General features: G+C 39.7%; 3 protein-coding genes across 3 annotated transcripts; 1 reads left to right on the plus strand and 2 right to left on the minus strand.

Annotated features, from left to right (window-relative positions):
* Window positions 1-166: 166 nt before the first annotated feature.
* Window positions 167-2,690, plus strand: LOC135939325 (cytochrome P450 9e2-like). Its single transcript, XM_065483634.1, has 8 exons — window positions 167-450; window positions 516-608; window positions 675-872; window positions 924-1,094; window positions 1,155-1,374; window positions 1,618-1,839; window positions 1,893-2,144; window positions 2,354-2,690. Exons 1-8 carry the CDS (start codon window positions 220-222, stop codon window positions 2,515-2,517), a joined length of 1,551 nt encoding a protein of 516 aa, XP_065339706.1. The 5' UTR covers window positions 167-219; the 3' UTR covers window positions 2,518-2,690.
* A 714-nt stretch (window positions 2,691-3,404) lies between these two features.
* On the minus strand, window positions 3,405-8,474 carry LOC135938386 (uncharacterized). Its single transcript, XM_065482005.1, has 16 exons — window positions 8,153-8,474; window positions 8,003-8,095; window positions 7,757-7,954; window positions 7,532-7,699; window positions 7,264-7,471; window positions 6,986-7,207; window positions 6,643-6,891; window positions 6,423-6,583; window positions 5,473-5,727; window positions 5,322-5,414; window positions 5,069-5,266; window positions 4,844-5,011; window positions 4,327-4,531; window positions 4,052-4,273; window positions 3,748-3,996; window positions 3,405-3,693 (listed from the first exon to the last, which is right to left on the minus strand). The coding sequence occupies exons 1-16, from the start codon at window positions 8,375-8,377 to the stop codon at window positions 3,524-3,526; spliced, it is 3,084 nt and encodes a 1,027-aa protein (XP_065338077.1). The 5' UTR covers window positions 8,378-8,474; the 3' UTR covers window positions 3,405-3,523.
* A 611-nt stretch (window positions 8,475-9,085) lies between these two features.
* On the minus strand, window positions 9,086-12,190 carry LOC135939326 (cytochrome P450 9e2-like). The gene is made up of 8 exons (XM_065483635.1): window positions 11,788-12,190; window positions 11,641-11,733; window positions 11,107-11,304; window positions 10,846-11,013; window positions 10,585-10,792; window positions 10,308-10,529; window positions 9,921-10,169; window positions 9,086-9,864 (listed from the first exon to the last, which is right to left on the minus strand). The coding sequence occupies exons 1-8, from the start codon at window positions 12,010-12,012 to the stop codon at window positions 9,701-9,703; spliced, it is 1,527 nt and encodes a 508-aa protein (XP_065339707.1). The 5' UTR covers window positions 12,013-12,190; the 3' UTR covers window positions 9,086-9,700.
* Window positions 12,191-21,354: the final 9,164 nt, after the last annotated feature.

The following is a 21,354-nucleotide window of genomic DNA, read 5'->3' on the forward strand; positions in this document are numbered from 1 at the left end:
ATTAAACAAGTATGTATTTGTGTACAGACATATTAATTATAATTCAAACACAGCTCACTTTTGACCATTTATATGCTGCACTTGAGATAAGAATTTTTAATTTCAAGGACATTGGAGATTGTTTTGAGTCCACAGCAATAAACTGATAAGTGAGCAAATAACTATATAAGGAGCACTTTTCTTAACTCTAGAGATGTTGCTGAAAATAATTTTCTAGCGATGGACGCTCTTTTGGTGACGCTGGCGTTGGCTGGCGTATTGCTGGCCGTCCTTTACTACCTCAGCGTGCGAAACTTTGGCTACTGGAAGAAACGAGGGGTGCCGTTCATAAAGCCACTGCCGCTGATCGGATCGCAGTTGTCGGTCCTTGCCCTCCGTGAGCACATTGGCGATTATTTCGACCGCTATGCCCGAAAGTACAAGGGCCAAAGGTTCGTCGGCTTCTTTCAGGTTCTTAATTTAAATTGAGTACACAAGAAATCATGGTTTAAGACACAGATTGGTTTGACATACAGGGGAACACGCCGGCCCTGATCGTCATGGACCCTGAGTTAGTTAAAGCAATCATCGTCAAGGACTTTTCGCATTTTGTCGATCATGCTTTTGAGGTATTTGAATTTGCTCTGTTATAGGAGATTTTATTATAGAACATATATTTCATATGATCGCTCTAGGTTTCAGAGGAATCCGATCCAATGCAGTCAAGAAATTTGTTCAACATGAGGGGACAAAAATGGCGAGAAATGCGGAACAAACTGTCGCCGACCTTCACCTCGGGCAAAATGAAGGGAATGTATCCTTTGGTTGAGGAATGTGCCAAAAACGTCGAAAGCTTCATCCGCCAGCACCAAAACGAAAATATTGATATTAAAGTCCTTATTTCAGATCATATTTTCGCTTATTTTTAAAGAGAGGATTTCTAGGATTTACTTGCTCGGTTTACAACTGATGTTATTGGCTCTTGTGCCTTCGGAGTGTCAATCGACTCGGTGTATGAACCGCACAACCAGTTCAGGGCGATGGGTAAAAGAATGCTTGAAGTAGATTTCATACAAGGAATGAAAAATGCGTTCATTATTGTGTTCTTGCCTGAGGTATGTTAATCTTAAATTACAATTTTAGCGAGAAAGACTGAAAATGCATTATGATTTTAGCTCGCCAAGTTGTTCAAATTCAAGTTCTTCCCTGAGGAAGTGAACGACTTCTTCCGGAACTTAGTCAAACAAATCGTCAGTCAGAGGACAAAGACTGGCAACATGCGCAAGGACTTCATGCAACTGCTGATTCAGCTTAAGCAACTCGGAAAACTGAAACAGGACGATGAAGTGGAAAAGTCAGAGCATGAGGGCTGGGCAGCTGTGCAGACAGACTATAGTAAAAACATTTTTATGTCATAAATTTTGGCTAATTTCTAATTTATATTAAAAGAGTATCTAAATTTTAATACACAGTTAAGACCAACGTTAGAGATGACATTATATCTTGAAAGTTTACATCATTCCTTTTAATATAAGTGATATGATTATGAAATATCGTCTAAAAATTTGCAGATGCGAGTAAATAAGGACAGATAAAGATAAGATCTTTTTTAAAAAAAACCATTGTGATTGTTTTTAGAGCTGACAGATGACGACATCGTGGCGCAAGCCCTTGTGTTTTTCTTCGCCGGCTTCGAGACGAGCTCGTCCAACATGACCTTTGCCATGTTGGAGCTGGCGCGCTACCCTGACGTGCAGCAAAAGGCGCGCGATAACATCGAGGAGGTGCTGCAACGGCACAACGGTCAAATGAGCTACCAGGCGCTGCAGGAGATGACCTTCCTCGACTGGATCATGCTCGGTTTGCGCTCAAAGCTGGCGTTGCGATCGTTTTACTTCATTTTTTTTAAACAGAGTCGCTGCGAATGTATCCACCGGTTACTGTCATCAACAGGGTGTGCACCAAGAACTACAAAATCCCTGATACTGACCTTACCCTGGAGAAGGGTGATTTGGTCATGATTCCTAACAGGGCATTGCAGAACGACCCTGACTACTTTGAAAATCCTGAAGTTTTCGACCCTGAGCGATTCCGCGATGAGGAGAGAAACCACAAAAACCAATTCGTCTTTCTGCCTTTCGGCGAGGGACCGCGTCAGTGCATTGGTATATATACCTTCACTTTTTTTGCCATTGCTCATAGATAGATGGTGTTTTAATTTTCCGACTAAGAAGATTATAATTTATTTTTGAAAGGGAAACATAATTAAATAATATTATGATGCTTTTCGATTAATCAAAACTATTTTTGAGCATTTAGAGAGAATTCTTATTATTTTTTAACTAACAAAATTTTCAATGTAATTGTTTTCCAGGGATGCGATTTGCCAAAATGCAGTCCAAGTTGGGCTTGTACACAATTCTGCGCAACTTTGAAATTGTGTCCAGTCCCAAAACCGTTTACCCGCCAAAGTGGGACCCAAAGCAATTCTTACTTGTTGCTAAAGACGACATCTTCGTTCAACTGAAGGCCCTCTAATGTGCTCATCAAATAAATATTAAACATAACAATTGCATTCACTCAGCTTAATATTTTATATCTGTTAACATTTGAATTAACAACGGAAATTATGAGTTTAAGATCTCTCAAAAATAAAAATAAAATATTTGACAGCGGAAATTTATTGTTAGTGTACTCGCTACTCAAGTTTTCTGAATGGTGTTTTAGTTTAAAATCCCTACTATCTACAAAAGGATTTTTGTTTCGGGCAAGTCTCATGTGAATACAATTTTGAGTAAATGCGGCAGCTATGATAAGCTAGACAGTTTGAAAAGAAAAGAAAATAAAATAAAAGGAGAGATGAAATGGACCAATCCGAGCGATGTTTACATTCTTTAACTCGCGCAGTGGAGTCAGTGAACTTATTCACTCACTCATTGTCAGCTGGTCAGGTGTCATGATCTGCAGCGAAGATTCATTTTTGCGGTGATGGTGATAATGGCGTTCGTACTTAAAATCATATATGAAATTCGTAGTGCTTTTTAATCAACCATACAGGTTTTGATAATTTGTGTGCTTGTGCTAAAAATGTGACCTGTCAAGGAATCGTGTTATTCTCATCCACCTCACGGCAACTGGCAACAGACACAATATAAGAAACCAGCTGACAAACCGGAAAACTGGAAATGTAAGTGATATAATATATATGTCACTTCTTATAGTTAGGCAACCTGACAAATCGCTCTGGCTCGCAGTTTTTACAATTCGTAAGGAACACGCGTTTCAGTTGCACCATACTTACTTGTCTTGTTGCAGGATCAACCAGATTGCTATACGCACACAATGATTTTTTTGCTTTATATTTTCTTAGTTGAGCTATGTACAATATTTTAAATAGTTTTTTTTTAATATCAAACCACTTCAAATACAAAAAAGTTCTGAACATTTTTCTCATGATCAATTTATTATACGAGTCTTCTTTCATTGAATTTTCGTTAGTCAATCAATCGATCACTTTTACTAATTCCTCTCAAAGTAAAAGTTGTTATTTCTGGATTTCTCTGAGCTTGACGTAAATGTTATCTTTCGAAGTCAGGACAAATTGCCTTGGATCTATCACGGGGGGATAGACAGTCTTGGGCGATTCCAGAACTTCAAAGTGACGCAGAACTGCAAATAATCCAAGTTTGGATTGCAACTTGGCGAAACGCATTCCTGTGTAATTAAAAAATGGTTATAAAAATCCAAGAAAATCAAAGTGAAACGCACCAATACAATGGCGCGGTCCGTCTCCAAAGGCCAGTAGCAAGCTTTTGTTTTTGATCGATTTTTCGTCGGTGAATCGGTCAGGGTTAAATTTTTGTGGGTCCTCGAAGTACTCAGGGTCGGTTTGTAGGGCGCGGTTTGGGATCACCAAAAGTGTGCCTTTCTCCAAAAACACTTTCGTCCCGGGAATATTATAGTTTTTCGTGCAGACTCGGTTTAAATTTCCGACCGGGGGATACATTCGAAGAGCCTCTGGAAAATATTTTTTATAGGAACCTAAAATTCATGCTCGGATCCTTTGAGGTACCTTGAACTATATCATCAAGGTAGATCATCTCTTGTATGGCTTGGTACGTTACTTCGCCTCCATGACGTTTTAAAACCTCTTCAATATTATCTCGAGCCTTCTGTTGCACTTCTGGATTACGTGCAATTTCCATCAATGCGAAACTCAAGGTCGTAGCAGACGTCTCAAAACCACCGATGAAAAATACAACCGCCTGTGCCACAATGTCGTCGTCCGTCAACTCTGTTTTAATGGGATTTGTAGAAAATTTAAAAAATGCGCTTATCGAATATTACTGAGGGTAGACGCAGATCCGTTCATTTCCTCTGATTCGCCGTCGATTGAGCTCAGTTGGCCCATTTTCAACTGTATCAGTAGTTGCATGAAGTCCTTTCTTGTGTTTCCTGATTTTAACCTTTCCTCTATTATATCTTTCACGAGATTGCGGAAGAAATTACTAAGTTCTTGGCTGAAGAAGCTGAACCTGAAAAACCTGGCAACCTGTCAAGGAGAAATTACACGTTAATAGTTTTTTTAAAGTACAATTCCGTAGGAAAGCGTCTTTTAGTAGAATGACCATTTTTAGCTTAATAATTAGTGCCTTTTTTTCTTCTGAACCTCTGCTCAGCCCGTGGGCTATGAGTTCACCGAGTCCCAATAACACCGCAGAGCACGCGGATGTTGCCTTTTTTCCCCCTCCTGCGCCGAGGTCTTTCATTCAAAAACCTTTGTCCCCGTAGAGCCTCTGGAAAGGTGCGTGCCTCCCAGCCCTTTCGGCAACCTAAATGGAAAAATTAAGCTTTGACTACTTACGCTGGGAGCAAAGAAAATGCAGTTGATTTTGATTCCCTGTATGAAGTCCACTTCAAACACCTTTCTTCCCATTTCTCTAAACTTGTCGTTTGGATTTTCAAGAGAATTCACCGAAAGGCCAAAAGCACAAGACCCAATAATATCAGTGGTAAATCTGGCAAGTAAATCCTAAAATTACAAACAAATATATCGGTTATCTCTTCAACCATATTGCAATGAAGACACCTTTATATCCAAATCCTGGTTTTGGTGGCGTCTCAAGTATTTTTCAAAGTTGCCAGCACATTCGTATACAAGTGGGAACATAGCCTTGATCCTTCCTGAGGTGAAGGTCGGGGACAGCAAGTTGCGCATTTCCTTCCACTGCTGGCCGCTCATGTTAAACAAGTTGCGAGACTGCATTGGATCGTTGTGCGGGTCAACCTATATAACATATAAATTCATCAAAACCCGTAATTTCTTTTAAAGCCCATCTTACTTCGAATCCATGGTCAACGAAATGGGAGAAATCACTAATGACGATCGACTTGATGAGTTCAGGGTCCAGAACTAGCAGCCCCGGAGTATTTCCCTGCGACACAGGATTGCTTACTAGAGAGCCCCAAATGTTTAATGTTTTTCGTGTATACCTGATAGTAACCGACGAACCTTTTGCCCTTGTTTTCATAGTAGAGTCGGCTGAAAAGGTCAGACATGTGCTCCCGTAATGACAGCATGGGCCAGAGGCAACCGACAAACGGCACCGCATCGACGCTTTCCACTCCATGGCGGCGCCAATAGCCGTGGTTGCGGGTGCTGAATTTGTATACTAGCAATATAAAAATTACCACCAGTGCCACCGAGAATGCGTCCATCTTAGCTTGAAGTTCTGTTTGCACTGACAAGAGTTATGAGAATGATGCGCAAATTCGATCCCAACGACTTTGACTACCATTGAGACGAGATATAAAAAAAACTTGTGCTTATATGGTGTCTTGTTTTTGCGCAAGTATAATGCTCCCTTCTCTCAAATATGGCGATAAGGTTCAGTTGCTCCAAAACAACACGCGCAATATTCGTGCTTTTGTTTTGCTCATATTCTTAACAATTTGTATCTTTTCGCTCTACAGAAATACTCTATTCACAATTTATTTGGCGATATCTAAATAACAAGTAGCGTAACTTAATTTGGATTAATTATTATTTATTTTAGGGCCTCACAATTTGTTTCTTTGGATCGAGTTCCTTTATTTTAAACTGAGTTGAGATGAGCTATTATTCATGAAAATTTATTAACCATACATTTCTCGCAAGTTGCTATTCATACACATAAAAAGCGCATGTAACTTTAGAGTCGTAACGCGACAGTAATTAATTTTTTATCCAACTCAAGAACACCTTTTTTGATTGATATTAATTTGCATTAAGTATCCTGGAGAGCATTCACGTGAATAAATAAATAAAAAAATCTCCATTTAGAGCTCCCAATTAATCCCTAGCGAAATGTTTGGAATAATTTCCCACTTTTACAAATTAAAGCTGTATTTTTTTATTTATTTTCCAAATTACACCTTGAACATTTTTATAGAAAATTAATTTATATTTCTTTTAATTGGATGCAAATTTCATCTTTTGCGGACAGAAAGAATTGCTTTTGATCAATCACTGGTGGATACACAGTCTTGGATGGTTGCAGAACCTCAAAGTGGCGTAGGATGGCAAACAATCCCAGCTTGGACTGCATTTTTGCAAATCGAATGCCTGATGGTGCAAATTAATGGTATTACAAAAGTCAACATAAACCCTGAATTAAGAGATACCTATGCACTGGCGCGGTCCGTCACCAAAGGCCAGAAGCAAGTTTTTGTTTTTGACCGAGTTTTCGTCGTTGAATCGGTCAGGGTTGAAAATATCAGGGTCCTCGAAATACTGAGGGTCGTTTTGAAGGGCTCGAGTTGGAATCAGTAAAACCGTTCCTTTCTCCAAAAACACATTTGTTTGAGGAATGGTATAGTTTTTCGTGCAAACCCTATTCAAAAATGGAACCGGGGGATACATCCTAAGAGCCTCTGAAAATGTGTATAAGAGTTTTTTTGTTATATAAATTCAAAATATCTGCCAGTATTAATAGAATAGGTGAAAAATAATTCGTTGAAAGTGCACCTTGAAAGATTTTATCGAGGTAGGTCATCTCTTGCAGTGCTTGGTAACTCATTTCGCCACCGTGACGTTTCAAAACTTCGGCAATATTATGTCGAGCTTTTTGTTGCACTTCTGGATGCCGGGCTAGCTCCATTAGCGCAAAGGTTAAGGCCGACGAAGACGTCTCAAAGCCCCCAACGAAAAACACAACCACTTGGGCCACAATGTCGTCGTCTGTTAATTCTGTACTCACAATTCACGTTACATATATATATTTAAAAATCATTTTAAAATTTTACTGAGAGTTTCTGCAGATTCGTAATTTTCCTCAGATTCACCATCGATTGATCCTAATTTTCCTTTTTCTTTCAACTGAATCAACAGCTGCATAAAATCCTTTCGCGTGTTTCCTGATTCTGTTCTCTTTTCAATAACATCCCTTACTAGGCTGCGGTAGAATGTGTTCATCTCATGAGTAAGGAAACTAAATTTAAAGATTTTCGCCACCTGTATGATAGATTGAGATAAAATTAATGCAAAATTTATGGATGAGAAGTAATAATTTACGCTTGGAAGAAAGAAAATGCAAGTGTTCTTCATCCCACGGACAAAGTCGTTTTCAAACAGTTTTCTCCCCATTTCTCTGAACGCATCATTTGGATTTTCAACTGAATTAACAGTAAGACCAAAAGCGCAAGATGCTATCACGTCGGTGGTGAATCTCGCGAGCAAATCCTGTAAAAAATATGAATTAATGTCAATGCAATTACACAGAATAATCAATAAGTTGACCTTAATATTCAAATCCTGATGCTGGTGGCGTTTCAAATAATTTTCAAATGTATCACAGCATTCATGCACGAGTGGGAACATTGCCTTGATCCTTCCTGAGGTAAAGGTTGGTGACAATGTGTGGCGCATTTTCTTCCACCTGTGCCCGCCCATGTTAAACAAATTGCGTGACTGCATCGGGTCGATGTCTGGATCGACCTAACAATACATATAAAAATTGCTAACCAAACGGGCCGCTAAATTCACCTCAAAGCCATGATCGACGAAGTGTGGGAAGTCGGTAATGAAGATCGACTTGATGAGCTCAGGGTCCAGAACCAGCAGCCCTGGCGTGTTTCCCTGTGCAACACTCAATCATTTTAAAAATGCCCTCTTTTCTCACGTTTGTTTGTGTACCTGATAGTAGCCTAGAATTTTTTTGCCCTTATGTTCATTGTAGTGTCGGCTGAAAAAATCGGACATGTGCTCACGCAGCGACAGCACGGGCCAAAGAGAACCGAAGAACGGCACCGCACCCACGCTCTCCACCCCCTTGCGGTGCCAGTGTCCGTGGTTGCGAGTGCCGAATTTGTACACTAGCAGCAAGAAAACGAGCGCGAGACCAACAGTGAACGCGTCCATCCTGGCACAATGCTGTATTAACACTGCAGAAAATTAAGAGATTTTTCAAGGTTGTCTCTCGCTGCGCCTTAATTGCGCTTTGAAGGCTATAAAAAATTAAGGCGGTATAGCTATTCAGAGATGTGGGCACCAATCGACTCCCCACTTAACTATAGATGACCAAATCTTTTTGATGTTCTTATACAACAATGAATCAGATCAGTTCTCTCAATCTGCGAGCGGTACTCACTCGCCCCGGCGTCTGCTCATCATGTTTGCAGAATTATTGAAAATAATTGCCTGGAAAAATATATTTGTCGTAAAAAATAGCTCTCCTTAAAACGTTTGTTACTAGGTCATTTCAAGACTAACTTTTTGCTATCAAAAATATGGATGCTATTAATACGATAAGTTAATGTGCCATATATCACTGATAAAAACCTCTCTCGTGAACCGCTTCATAATCATAATCAGAAATATTTTTATACATAGTTGAAATTAAGATAAAATATTATCTTACCATAAAATCTGTCTCCTTAAGCATATTTGATTTTATTCATTGATATTACTGGCATTATTATTTTGTGAAATTTCTAAATATTGAATATTTTATATAATTTTGAACCGCTGTTTGCTTGTTTAGATTCTAATTATTCTTTTTTTTAATTTAAACTAATTTTCGAATTGCTTTAAATTGTGGTAAAAGGCTATCAATAAAACGAGACAAAATATTTTTTGGTTAAATATTTTTATATGATATTCTGTGTTTCATTACAAAATAAATTATGAAAAGGCTATAGTAGAATGTTAAATTAGTTTACCGTGAGAGGGATACAGTTTATTAACTCTGCAATAATTTTTAAAAAGAGATTTTTTTTCAGATCAATGTCAAAAAATACATTTTTCTATTGTACTTAATAAAGTAGTTAGGATCTCTGAATCGATCCAACTCAGTTAGATTTTTCTTTTATATTTATTCTTGCATTCAATATACATAACACAAAATATTGAAAGATAAAAAGGATAAAAAGCAAGAAATGGTTAAAAAGAGGTAGCAAAATATTGCAAAAAAAATTAAAAACAAATACAGGTATAATCTCTCGCCGCACTGAGCCGAAATCACAATAGCTTTATATCATTGCTCTCTGAAAAGTAACCACAGATGCTATTTGCATAAGAAGGGGAATTAGGCCACGATAATATAGTCCTTGATTCGAGTGACAGAGGTCGTTCTTCGGTTTTACCACCCTGAAGGAAAATGCTAGCTGGCAGAAAATGCTGCACTGGTTAAATATTGTTGACTAACAAAAAATTGAATATCATGTTGTATATTTATCACTCAATTTATGCCTCAATAAGTTGAATGGAAATGCTGTCTTTCGCAGACAAAAACATTTGCCTTGGGTCCATGATAGGGGGATACACAGTCTTTGGCGATTGCATGACCTCAAAGTGACATAAGAAGGCAAAAAGTCCAAGTTTGGATTGCATTTTGGCAAATCGCATTCCTGTAAATCGAGAAAGTTGGACAAAATAAGCCTAATATGACCGGAGCGATACGCACCTATGCACTGACGGGGTCCATCACCAAATGCCAGAAACAAATTTTTGTTCTTAGTCAAGTTTCCATCGTTGAACCGGTCAGGGTTGAAAATTTGCGGGTCCTCGAAGTAATTAGGGTCGTTTTGAAGGGCGCGAACAGGAATGTACACAAATGTTCCTTTTTCTATAGTAACATTAGTTTGTGGAATGGTGTATTTTTTCGTGCAAACTCGGTTCAAAAATCCGCTCGGCGGGTACATTCGAAGAGCCTCTGAAAATTTCCAAAAATTTCCGGTTAACAATCAACGAAATGTGAACACGTTGTGATTGATTACATAATAATTGTTTGTGTTTCACGATTTTAATAGGCGAGAAAATTGTTTGATAGATCGAGTTAAAAGTTGACTACCTTGAACTATATTATCGAGGTATGTCATCTCCTGCAATGCTTGGTAACTCATTTCACCTCCGTGACGGTGTAAAACTTCTTTAATATTGTTTCGGGCCTTTTGCTGAACTTCTGGATGCCGGGCTAATTCCATTAGCGCGAAAGTCAAACTCGACGAAGACGTCTCAAAGCCCCCGACGAAAAAGATAACCGCTTGGGCCACGATATCGTCATCAGTCAATTCTGAAATTCGATTGTTGACATTTTCAACAACTATTTATTTTAAACTTTTACATACTCAAAGAAGCTGTTGAATCGTTGTTTTCTTCTGGTTCGCCTTCAATCGTGCCTAATTTGCCTTTCTCCTTCAGCTGAATCAGCAGTTGCATGAAATCTTTCCGAGTGTTACCGGTTTTCGTCCTTTTCTCGATAATGTTCTTCACGAGACTGCGGTAAAATAAGGTCAGCTCTGGCTTTAAGTAGCTTAATTTCAATATTCTAGCAACCTGAGAAATGTTAAAATAATTCAAAAGAGAAAATTGAAATGCCAACAACGTACACTGGGAATAAAAATAAGGCAAACATTTTTTAATCCCTGGACAGCATCTATTTCAAACATTTTTCTACCCATTTCCCTGAACTTGTCACTTGGATTTTTGACCGAATTCACAGAGAGTCCGAAAGCGCAAGTTGCTATGACGTCAGTTGTGAACCTTGCGAGCAAATCCTGGATGGGAAAACATTTATTAATTTTTCCATTGAATTTTAGTTCAATAATAATAATAAAACATGATTACAAAATTGAAAAAAAAATTGTCACCTTAATATTAAGATTTTGGCGTTGATGATTGCGTAAAAAATTTTCCAAATTGACACTGCACTCGTGCACCAGCGGAAACATTTCTTTGATCCTTCCTGAAGTAAATGTTGGTGACAACGTGTTGCGCATTTCTTTCCACTTTTTGCCGTTCATAATCAACAAACTTCGTGACGTCACGGGGTTGCTTTCAGGATCAATCTATAAAATTCTCGAAAGTAAAAATATAGAATTTTTTTAAAACACGGTAAGGTTAACCGATTGCAGAGACAATTCTCTGGACCACTGCATTAAAGTGATTTTTAGGATATATCCATGCTAAAAATCACCTTTTTCACTCACTTTTCTCACATCAGATACTATTCTATTTTTCTATCGACTTTCTTACATATCTATTATTGAAACTTTTAAATTTACTAAGAAACCTTGACAACGCGTTCTATTAAAACAAATTAAACTTGTCAAATACGTTAAATACAATCAGCAATTCAATTTACGATTGCGTGTGTTCGAACCAGTTAAAATAAACGAACTCACCTTGAATCCGTGATCAACAAAGTGAGAGAAGTCGCTTATGGTGACTGACTTTACGAGTTCAGGGTCCAGGACCAGCAGCCCCGGCACGTTCCCCTGTGACGTGACGATTTTTCAAATCACCAATTTTTAAGAGTTTAGAATATATACCTGGAAATAGCCGATGAACCTTTTGCCTTTGTGCTCATTGTAGAGTCGAGTGAAAAAGTCTGACATGTGCTCACGCAATGACAGCACGGGCCAGAGGGAACCGACGAACGGCGCCGCACCCACGCTTGCAACCCCTTTGAGGTGCCAGTGTTCGTGGTTGCGAGTGCTGAATTTGTACAATAGCAGCAGAAAAACGAGCACGAGACCAACAGTGAATGGGTCCATTCTGGCCCAGTGTCAGATGCATACTGATGAAAATTATTTAGCTTACCTCAAGGTTGTGCCTAGCATGCGTGTGCGAATAACTTGTATGTTTTTGGAGACGTGAGTCTGAGTAAGCCCCCTTCTCTTATTAAGTATGTTTCGAAACTGGCAGAAACAAGTTATCAATTTAGGTCTTTTAAATTACAAGGCGATTATCTGTAAATTGTTTGATCATCTTGTTTAAATTTCGACTCGCTTCAGGATATTTTTTCTCAGTGGGATTTTAGTACAGTGATAATCAATCAATTTATTTCAAACACAAGTTTTGTACTATAACGTTGTTTAGTTCATTGGCTTAAGATTAAATCAGACACGTAATTATTCGAAAAGAGAATAATTTATTTTAATTTTTTTATTACTCTATTCCTTCCACTATGTCCCCTACACACAAGCGCTATCAAAATTTGAATTGTATAAGTTTCGCGCGAACCAATGTATTGTGAATTTTCGCTGTAAGAGTGCACCTTCGCCTATATTTAAAATAGACGAACCTATACCCTGAGCAGGCACTAAGTGGGGGCGAGTGCATATGTATTCGCCTGCAAGTAAATTTGTGAGAAGCCCAAACCCCTTGACTGGCGAAGCACACATCGTGTAGATGGTGTGCATTCAGCCAACTTGCGACTTCTATTCTGAGTCGGATCCGATTTAACTGTTAAGCTGTACTACTACGTAAGTTACAGTTTTAATCTTTGGGCTTCCTATTTTCCCAAGTGACTTCTGGGCACTTGATTTATTTTTGGCCGCTTTCTGACAAATTTCTTGTAACCTCAGGTGCCCTGCGGGGCCGTTCTGTACTGTTTGAATCGACGGCCTGCGAAGCCTTCCCGGGCGTCGTACGGGCGGCGGGTTTGGACCCTCGACACCCTGAGTCCACCCAGGACCATCTACCCGGTCCTCGCCGTGCAGCCACAGCGACCACTATACATTGTGAGCAACAGGAGAACTTCGACTACAATTGTTTTGTGATTGGAACTCGACCTTTCTTACAGTGATGAGTACGAAATAATGTTTTTGATAGCGCAAAATTTCACACCACGATTGTTAAACCCCTACTAACCTCTTCCTTTTTTTTAATACTTGCCAAGACAAAAGATGACACATCACCATACAATATTTAGTCTTTTGTAATAAACTGGCAGCAGTATATTTTTCATTTTCTTGAAGTGTCGCTAGTCTCATTTTCTTTGTTTCACCCGGAAATTTGAATTTCGTGTCAATTAGATTTACGAATCGGATGGCCGCAGCGAACCCTTGAACTTGATTTGATTTAAATCCTGGATGAGAATTCAGTTGCGTACCTTTTGCTTATTTAAGGTTAGAATTTAAATAAATAAGCTGGCATTCCTTACTTTTCAACTAAAATTTTGATTAATGGCATTTGGCCATTAGATGGCATCCCTTATGGCATCCCTTGAATTTGTCAAATGCGACATTCGGTTCCCTAAAGTAATTTGAATTCTTCTATTTATAAAGTGCATTTTCTTGGACATTTCAATTCCCATTATTGAAATTTTTGGCTGACTACAAATTGTTGCGTTGCGATCCTGTTGCAGTTTTGTGTAAATTTCTTGCGTTAGTAGCATTACATTAATTGCGAGTGCGTTGAGAAATTTGTTGAATTTTGTTGAGTCGTGGAATGCGAGATTAGGGGCGAACTTCCATTGTAAATTCCTCTCTAGATCGTAATTTTCGATTTCGTTGTCGTTTATTCAATTTAATTCTAAGGCAGAGTTTGAATTGATTTTTAGATTTTGTGTGTGCATTCATTTAATTTTGATTGTTGATTTAAAGATTTAGTTTGAGTTCAAGATGGAACGGCTGAACATTGAGTTTGACCGTTTGACAGATGATTATGTTAAGCTAGAATGTGAGTTCCGTGGTATTGAGATCGGAGACAAAACTCTGAAAACTTTGAGAGACGAATTGAAAACCGCGCGCGCTGCAGTTCTTGCGGGTGAAATCGAGGAAATCAAAGTTACAGATGTAGCCGAGATTACCGACGAGCTTGCGAGGCTGACGACTAGTGTAGAGAATGTGAAAACGTGGGCGAAATCAGCTGCTTCAGGGCAGAATCAAACGGAGATGCGGAAGGTGAAAACGCATATTGCATTTTTTCGCGACCGACTTTGCAGACTATTTCCCCCTGAAGATGCGGTTAAAACAACTCAAAATATCCAGTTTTTGAGGCAGCATTTAGAGAGAGCTTACGCGCGCGGGTGCAAAGGTAACGTGGATGAGCAAAAGCAACAGGGTGGGTCGGGAGTGACAGCTGGACCTGTCGACCGCCAAGAACAGCAACTAAATTTGTCGATTCAGATTTTGGGAGCCGGGGACTCGGATGATGATGAAGAGAGCGAGGGCAATGCAAACAACGCGCGTGAAGAGAACGCGGTTGCGGCGCACTCGACGCCTCAAGGCAGGGCAAAATTAACCGCAGGGTCACTTTTGTACATGCCGATGATTGTAGATGAAGAGTCGAAACAACCAATTCCGATTTTGGCAAGCGATGGACAGGCCAAGGTGTGGCCTATCACGGAGTCGTTGACAGAATCGCGGAAACGAGGGAAAGTTATTTCGGTCCGGGACTGGAAATTGAAATTTGACGGAGATTCTAAATCTGAGTTAAGTTTCGCCGAGTTTCTGCGCGAATTCGAGTTGAAGAAGAGCGAGAGTAATTTGACTGATCGCGAGATTTGGTTGGCCGCGCACAACTTGTTCGTGGGACAAGCGAGAACTTGGTTCATGGCGAACCGCGAGTGTTGGAGTTCGTGGGCTGATTTTGTACCGGATTTCTTGCAGAATTTTAAACCTCCGAATTATGACGAGCGATTGTGGCATCAACTTAGATTGCGAACGCAGGGAGTAGATGAACGTTTGAATATTTATGTGGCTGAGATGAAGCAGAGTTTTTCACTGCTAGCGAAACCGCCGAGTGACGCGGAGAAGCTCGAGTTCATTATTGCGCGTTTGAATCCAGTTTCATTGGATAAATTGCCACTCGAGGATATTCATTCATTGCACGATTTAGTCAGGGAGGGACTGAAACTGGAGAAGGTCCAGTGTAGAATTCAGACATACAAGGAGCCGCAAACTCCAGAAAATCCCGTCGAGCCAAAATTAGTGTATAGATACGAGGAGAAAAAGCGAGCGAACGAGAAAAAGACAAACGAGAAGAAAGCGTGCGCGATTGCGAGCGAAAAGAAGCAGCAGCAGGCGGCTTCTGCGAGTGAAGGCGCGGCGCGACAAACTGAAGGGAAAGACAAGAAATTGAACTATGTGCCGGGTTTAGCAAAACCAAATCCATTGTTTGTGCGAAATGCGACTGCAGAGAGTGCAGACAGAGTGTGCTGGAATTGCCGTAAACCGGGACATAGATTTGTTTATTGTCCTTCTAACGTAGCAAATAAATTTTGTTACTCTTGTGGGAAGTCAGGTGTGGTTAAGTCAAAGTGTACGAATGAGAGATGCAGTCAAATGGCAAAAAACGTGCCAAGGGGCCCGACCGATACGAGCACTTCGTCGCCGCGGCCCGCTGTCAAACAAGACGGGAATGGAAGTGCCATGTAGATCGATTTCGGACAGAGACAATACGCGTGAAAATTGCGGCAATAAAGAATAAATTGCGACAAAATTCACTGCGCGCGAGTGAGAATGAACGAAAGTTTCAGTCACTTTTGGACGATGACAGATTATTTTTAGACGTATGTGTAGTAAATAAACAACTGACTGCATTGTTGGATTGTGGTGCATCTGTGTGCATTGTCGGAGGTCCGGGCATGCCGGTCATCGACCAGTTAGGATTACATATAGACAAGACGAGTGTTAGGCGAGTTGAATTAGCCGACAATTCGTATAATGAAGTGATAGGGAGCGTAGATTTACCCATCATTTTGGACAATAAATCTTTTTTGATTTCGGCGTTGGTGGTCCCTAAAATTGAACAATCCTTAATTCTAGGCTTAGATTTTTGGCTAAAAACCGGATTTATTCCTGACGTGAAGAAAGGCACTTGGCATATTTCGTGCGCGGGTGAAAAAGGTAACCAGCCAAAAGCAGCAGCAGTATTAGCGGATGGTAACAAGTTAGGTGAGCACGACAAAGCTGAATTAGAAACATTTATTGCCGAAATGCGAGATAGTTTTCCAACTAAGTTAGGACGCGTTCAATTCGAACATCACATCGACACGGGAGACGCAAAACCGGTGAAATGCAAGCAATATTATATTGCTCCACCAGAGCTCGTGGTAATGCACAAAACCGTTGATGAGTTGCTTGAAATGGACGTGATTGAGGAAGCTAAAAGCCCTTGGAACGCTCCAGGATTTTTTGTGCGGAATGAAGCGAAAGGAACAGAACCAAGATTTGTATTAGATTTACGGGAGCTGAATAAAGTTACAACACCTGACGCGTATGCAGTACCGATTTTGGCCACAATTCTTGATCACTTGGGCGAGTTTAAATACATTAGCTCGGTTGATTTCCGGAAAAGCTATTGGCAAATACCACTTGATAATGAAAGTAAACCTAAAACAGCCTTTTTCATTCCTCAGAAGGGCCAATTTCAGTTTAAAGTAGTGCCATTTGGGGCTATCAACAGTGGTCCAGCTTTCATGAGGGTGTTTGACAAGATTATTGGGAACTCTTGGATCAAAAAGTATCTTAAGGTATATATAGACGATGTGTTTCTCGGTACGCCGACGCTTGAGTTACATTTTGAGGTGCTTCGAGAATTCTTCCGCTTGATTAGAGAAGCGAATATGACTCCAAATTGGGGAAAAAGTAAATTCCTACGTAGTTCAATGAAGATGTTAGGTTATTTATTGGATGAAAACGGGTTACATCCAGATCCGGACAAAATTCAATCGATTTTGCAACTTAAAAGGCCGGCAAATATTAAAGAGGTTAAAATGTTGCTTGGTGCCATTTCCTATTATAGGCGTTTGATCGATAATTTTAGTACCGTTGTTGAACCTTTGACAAGACTTACGCGAAAGAAAAATGCTTTTGAATGGAAATGCGAGCAAGAGGCCGCATTTACATCAATTAGACAGGCACTGATTAAAGATCCGTTTGTGCGTTTACCAGATTTTACGAGACAATTTATTCTGTCAACTGATGCGTCCGATGTGGGCATTAGCGGCGTTCTTACTCAATTGTTTGAGGATGGCGAACACCCAGTGTTTTATGTTAGTCGTGTTTTGACTGAAGCCGAGCAGAAGTATCCAACAATACACAAAGAAGCGCTAGCGATAGTTTGGGCGATCGAGCGGTTGGAGGGTTATCTGGCGTATAATAAATTTTTGCTCTTTACAGACAACAGGCCGCTGAAATTCCTTAAGGACCTCAAAAATCCTAAAGGGAGATTAGCTAACTGGGTCTATAAATTGCAGAAATACAATTTTGATGTTTACCACAAACCGGGAAAATTAAATGTGGTGCCAGATTTGCTTTCACGTTCATTTTCCGCGCCAGTAAAAATGTGCCTCATTGCATCCGACGCGCGCGTAAAGGATAATTGGTATTTGCACTTGTTGCAAAAAGTGCAAACCAATCCCCAAAAATTCCCATTATTTAAAGTAGTGAATGGTAAATTGTTCAAAATAGTAAAATCATGGAACCCTTGGGAAGAGTCGTGTTATAAACAAGTCATTCCCAAAGAACAAAGAGCCGAAATACTAAACCGATTTCATGCACGCCCTGAAGCAGGTCATTTTGGCTTCACTAAGACGTTTCACAAAATTGCTGAAAATTTTTATTGGCCCAAAATGCGTGGTGACATTGCGAAGTTCGTGACAAACTGCCACACTTGTTTGGAGCAGAAAGCCAGTCAGTCCGCACAGGCGGGATATATGAGTTCTCATCAGGTCGAGAAACCCTGGCAGGTTTTTTCTTCAGATATAGTGGGGGAGTTGCCGCGGAGTTCGAATGGGCATAAATACGTCCTCACACAGCAAGATTTTTTCTCCAAAATGGTTATTTTAACACCATTGCGAGACGCGACGGCAAAAAGCGTTTGCGCCGCGTTGGAAAAATCATTCTTACTCTACGGCGTGCCAGAGTTAATGATCCAAGATAACGCAAAGATTTACCAGAGTAAAGATTTTAAAGAGTTAGCCAAGAAATTTAACATTTCCTTGCAGTACACACCGCGATATCACCCACAAGCTAATCCTGCTGAGCGAGTTAACCGAGTATTTGAGACAATAATGCGAAGTTTTGTGTCCGACAATCAGAAAGACTGGGATAAATACTTGCAAGAAATAGCTTTTGCCATTAACTCTAGTGTACATGAAACGACAAAATATTCGCCTTTTTTCTTAGCATTTGGAAGACAACCGAATTTATACAATTTTGACGCACCGCGTGATAATAGTAATGACAAAAATGTAGCAGACCCTGTTGAGAAATATGCCAAGCGTTTTCCCAAATTGAACAAAATATATAAAATAGTTCAAGAATATATGCAAGCAGCAAACAGGAAAAATGCGCACCATTACAATTTGAGACGCCGGCCATGCAATTTTCAAGTTGGAGATCTTGTCATGAAAAGAAATTTTGTGCTTTCTAAAAAAGGAGAGGGAATGTCAGCTAAATTGTTGCCCACATTTGTCGGTCCATTCGAAATCGTAAATCAAAAATCTCAACACATGTTCACTTTGATTGGTGAGAATGGGAATGTTATTGGTGACTTTGATGCAAAGGATTTGAAAAAACATCCTTCTGTGAATTGATTTTCCATGGGAAAACAGTTCTGTTTCCCAAGGAAAATTTAGGCACGGGGGGAGGTATAACGTTGTTTAGTTCATTGGCTTAAGATTAAATCAGACACGTAATTATTCGAAAAGAGAATAATTTATTTTAATTTTTTTATTACTCTATTCCTTCCACTATGTCCCCTACACACAAGCGCTATCAAAATTTGAATTGTATAAGTTTCGCGCGAACCAATGTATTGTGAATTTTCGCTGTAAGAGTGCACCTTCGCCTATATTTAAAATAGACGAACCTATACCCTGAGCAGGCACTAAGTGGGGGCGAGTGCATATGTATTCGCCTGCAAGTAAATTTGTGAGAAGCCCAAACCCCTTGACTGGCGAAGCACACATCGTGTAGATGGTGTGCATTCAGCCAACTTGCGACTTCTATTCTGAGTCGGATCCGATTTAACTGTTAAGCTGTACTACTACGTAAGTTACAGTTTTAATCTTTGGGCTTCCTATTTTCCCAAGTGACTTCTGGGCACTTGATTTATTTTTGGCCGCTTTCTGACAAATTTCTTGTAACCTCAGGTGCCCTGCGGGGCCGTTCTGTACTGTTTGAATCGACGGCCTGCGAAGCCTTCCCGGGCGTCGTACGGGCGGCGGGTTTGGACCCTCGACACCCTGAGTCCACCCAGGACCATCTACCCGGTCCTCGCCGTGCAGCCACAGCGACCACTATACATTGTGAGCAACAGGAGAACTTCGACTACAATTGTTTTGTGATTGGAACTCGACCTTTCTTACAGTGATGAGTACGAAATAATGTTTTTGATAGCGCAAAATTTCACACCACGATTGTTAAACCCCTACTAACCTCTTCCTTTTTTTTAATACTTGCCAAGACAAAAGATGACACATCACCATACAATATTTAGTCTTTTGTAATAAACTGGCAGCAGTATATTTTTCATTTTCTTGAAGTGTCGCTAGTCTCATTTTCTTTGTTTCACCCGGAAATTTGAATTTCGTGTCAATTAGATTTACGAATCGGATGGCCGCAGCGAACCCTTGAACTTGATTTGATTTAAATCCTGGATGAGAATTCAGTTGCGTACCTTTTGCTTATTTAAGGTTAGAATTTAAATAAATAAGCTGGCATTCCTTACTTTTCAACTAAAATTTTGATTAATGGCATTTGGCCATTAGAGTACAACAGATTACATACAATAATAAAATATTTTTTGCTCTACCTAAGGGTTAAAGTCCATAAGTGGTATAAAAAACTGTTACACTTTTTATATATCAATCTGTTGCTTTATTTTTAGTGTGAATTTCAAGCCAAATTCTACCGGTTGCGGTGAACATATATAAACTGTTTCGGGTTGATTTGGACAGGATACTGTGTTCTCTTTGAGGGGTAAAGATAATATTTTCTTAAAATTGCCGCAAGGCCCATTTTTGTTTGAACCAGCGCAACCCGATTACCTGAAAAAATATTCTAATTAGTTCCGATATTTATTTATTAACTCGGAGAAATAAAGTACCGATGCATTTTCTTGGCCCTTCCCCAAGCGGCATGTGAATAAATTGGTTCTTTTTCAACGCCTCTTTGCCCATAAAACGGTCTGGATTAAACACATCCGAGTCTTGGAAATACTTTGGATCGTTTTGCAGCGTTTCTTCCACATTTAGTTGAGAGTCCGGGACAATATAATTTGTCGATTAAACTCGCGTCATCATTGCGGCGGGAGGGTATTTTCTCAGGGTTTCTGGAAATCATGTAGATAGGTTCAATAAAATACACATTTCTGGAGAAAATGGTAAATAAAATGGAAACAATTTATTTTCTCCAGATATTTGTAGTAATAATTTAAAACCGTATTATCTTTGTAACGGGCAGCGCTCTATACTCTCCATATAAAAACCGGCTATCCGAGAGAAGCAGAAAATAAAAAAGTATACTTTGGACAACTGCGTCCAAATATTTCATTGCCTTTAGCGCTTCATAACTGATCTTCCCATCGTGAGCACTCGAAACCAGTTCAATTTCTTCTTGAACTTTCCTCTGGAGCTCCGTTTTGACTGCCAGTTCCAAACTGGCGTGGGATATTAAAATTGAAGAAATTTCAAAGCCGGCCATGAAAGTGCTGTCGCTTGCGCCGTAATATCATCGTGCGAAAATTCTGTAATTTTTTCTTAGAAGGAATCCTGGGACAATGAATGTGTACTTGCGGATGTCCTTGTGATGTACGCCCTCTAATTCATTTAATTCATCAATTTCGTTCTTCTTTACGTCATCGTCCGTCTTGATTTCGCCTTTATCCTTAAGCTCGATCAGCAGTTGCATCAAATCGTTCCGCGTTTCTCCCGTCTTCTTGCGAATGTCAATCACGTTTTGTACCATTTTTCGGAAAAAGTTGGTGCACTCGTCACTGCTAAATTTCCATTCAAATGTCATTGCCCACTAAAAATTGAGAAAAAATCATAGGGTCTTTGGTATTGTGGTATAGTCAGTTGCTTTTCATGCGCCTGGGAAAAGCAAAATCCCTATAATAGTGCTTTTAATCCTTTCCAAAGATCCTTCTCAACCAACTTTTTC

This window comes from Cloeon dipterum, chromosome 3 (assembly GCF_949628265.1).
Source record: "Cloeon dipterum chromosome 3, ieCloDipt1.1, whole genome shotgun sequence".
Classification (NCBI taxonomy): domain Eukaryota; kingdom Metazoa; phylum Arthropoda; class Insecta; order Ephemeroptera; family Baetidae; genus Cloeon; species Cloeon dipterum.

Excerpts from the sequence above, each read along its gene's own strand:
- LOC135939325 (XM_065483634.1), top strand. The coding sequence starts at position 220 with ATGGACGCTCTTTTGGTGACGCTGGCGTTGGCTGGCGTATTGCTGGCC. Across the intron at positions 451-515 it reads GGTTCGTCGGCTTCTTTCAG|GGGAACACGCCGGCCCTGAT; the intron begins GTTCTTAATTTA and ends TTTGACATACAG. Across the intron at positions 873-923 it reads ACGAAAATATTGATATTAAA|GATTTACTTGCTCGGTTTAC; the intron begins GTCCTTATTTCA and ends GAGGATTTCTAG.
- LOC135938386 (XM_065482005.1), bottom strand. The coding sequence starts at position 8,377 with ATGGACGCGTTCACTGTTGGTCTCGCGCTCGTTTTCTTGCTGCTAGTG. Across the intron at positions 7,700-7,756 it reads ATCAGGATTTGAATATTAAG|GATTTGCTCGCGAGATTCAC; the intron begins GTCAACTTATTG and ends TATTTTTTACAG. Across the intron at positions 5,012-5,068 it reads ACCAGGATTTGGATATAAAG|GATTTACTTGCCAGATTTAC; the intron begins GTGTCTTCATTG and ends TTGTAATTTTAG.
- LOC135939326 (XM_065483635.1), bottom strand. The coding sequence starts at position 12,012 with ATGGACCCATTCACTGTTGGTCTCGTGCTCGTTTTTCTGCTGCTATTG. Across the intron at positions 11,305-11,640 it reads TTGTTGATCACGGATTCAAG|ATTGATCCTGAAAGCAACCC; the intron begins GTGAGTTCGTTT and ends AGAATTTTATAG. Across the intron at positions 11,014-11,106 it reads GCCAAAATCTTAATATTAAG|GATTTGCTCGCAAGGTTCAC; the intron begins GTGACAATTTTT and ends TTTCCCATCCAG.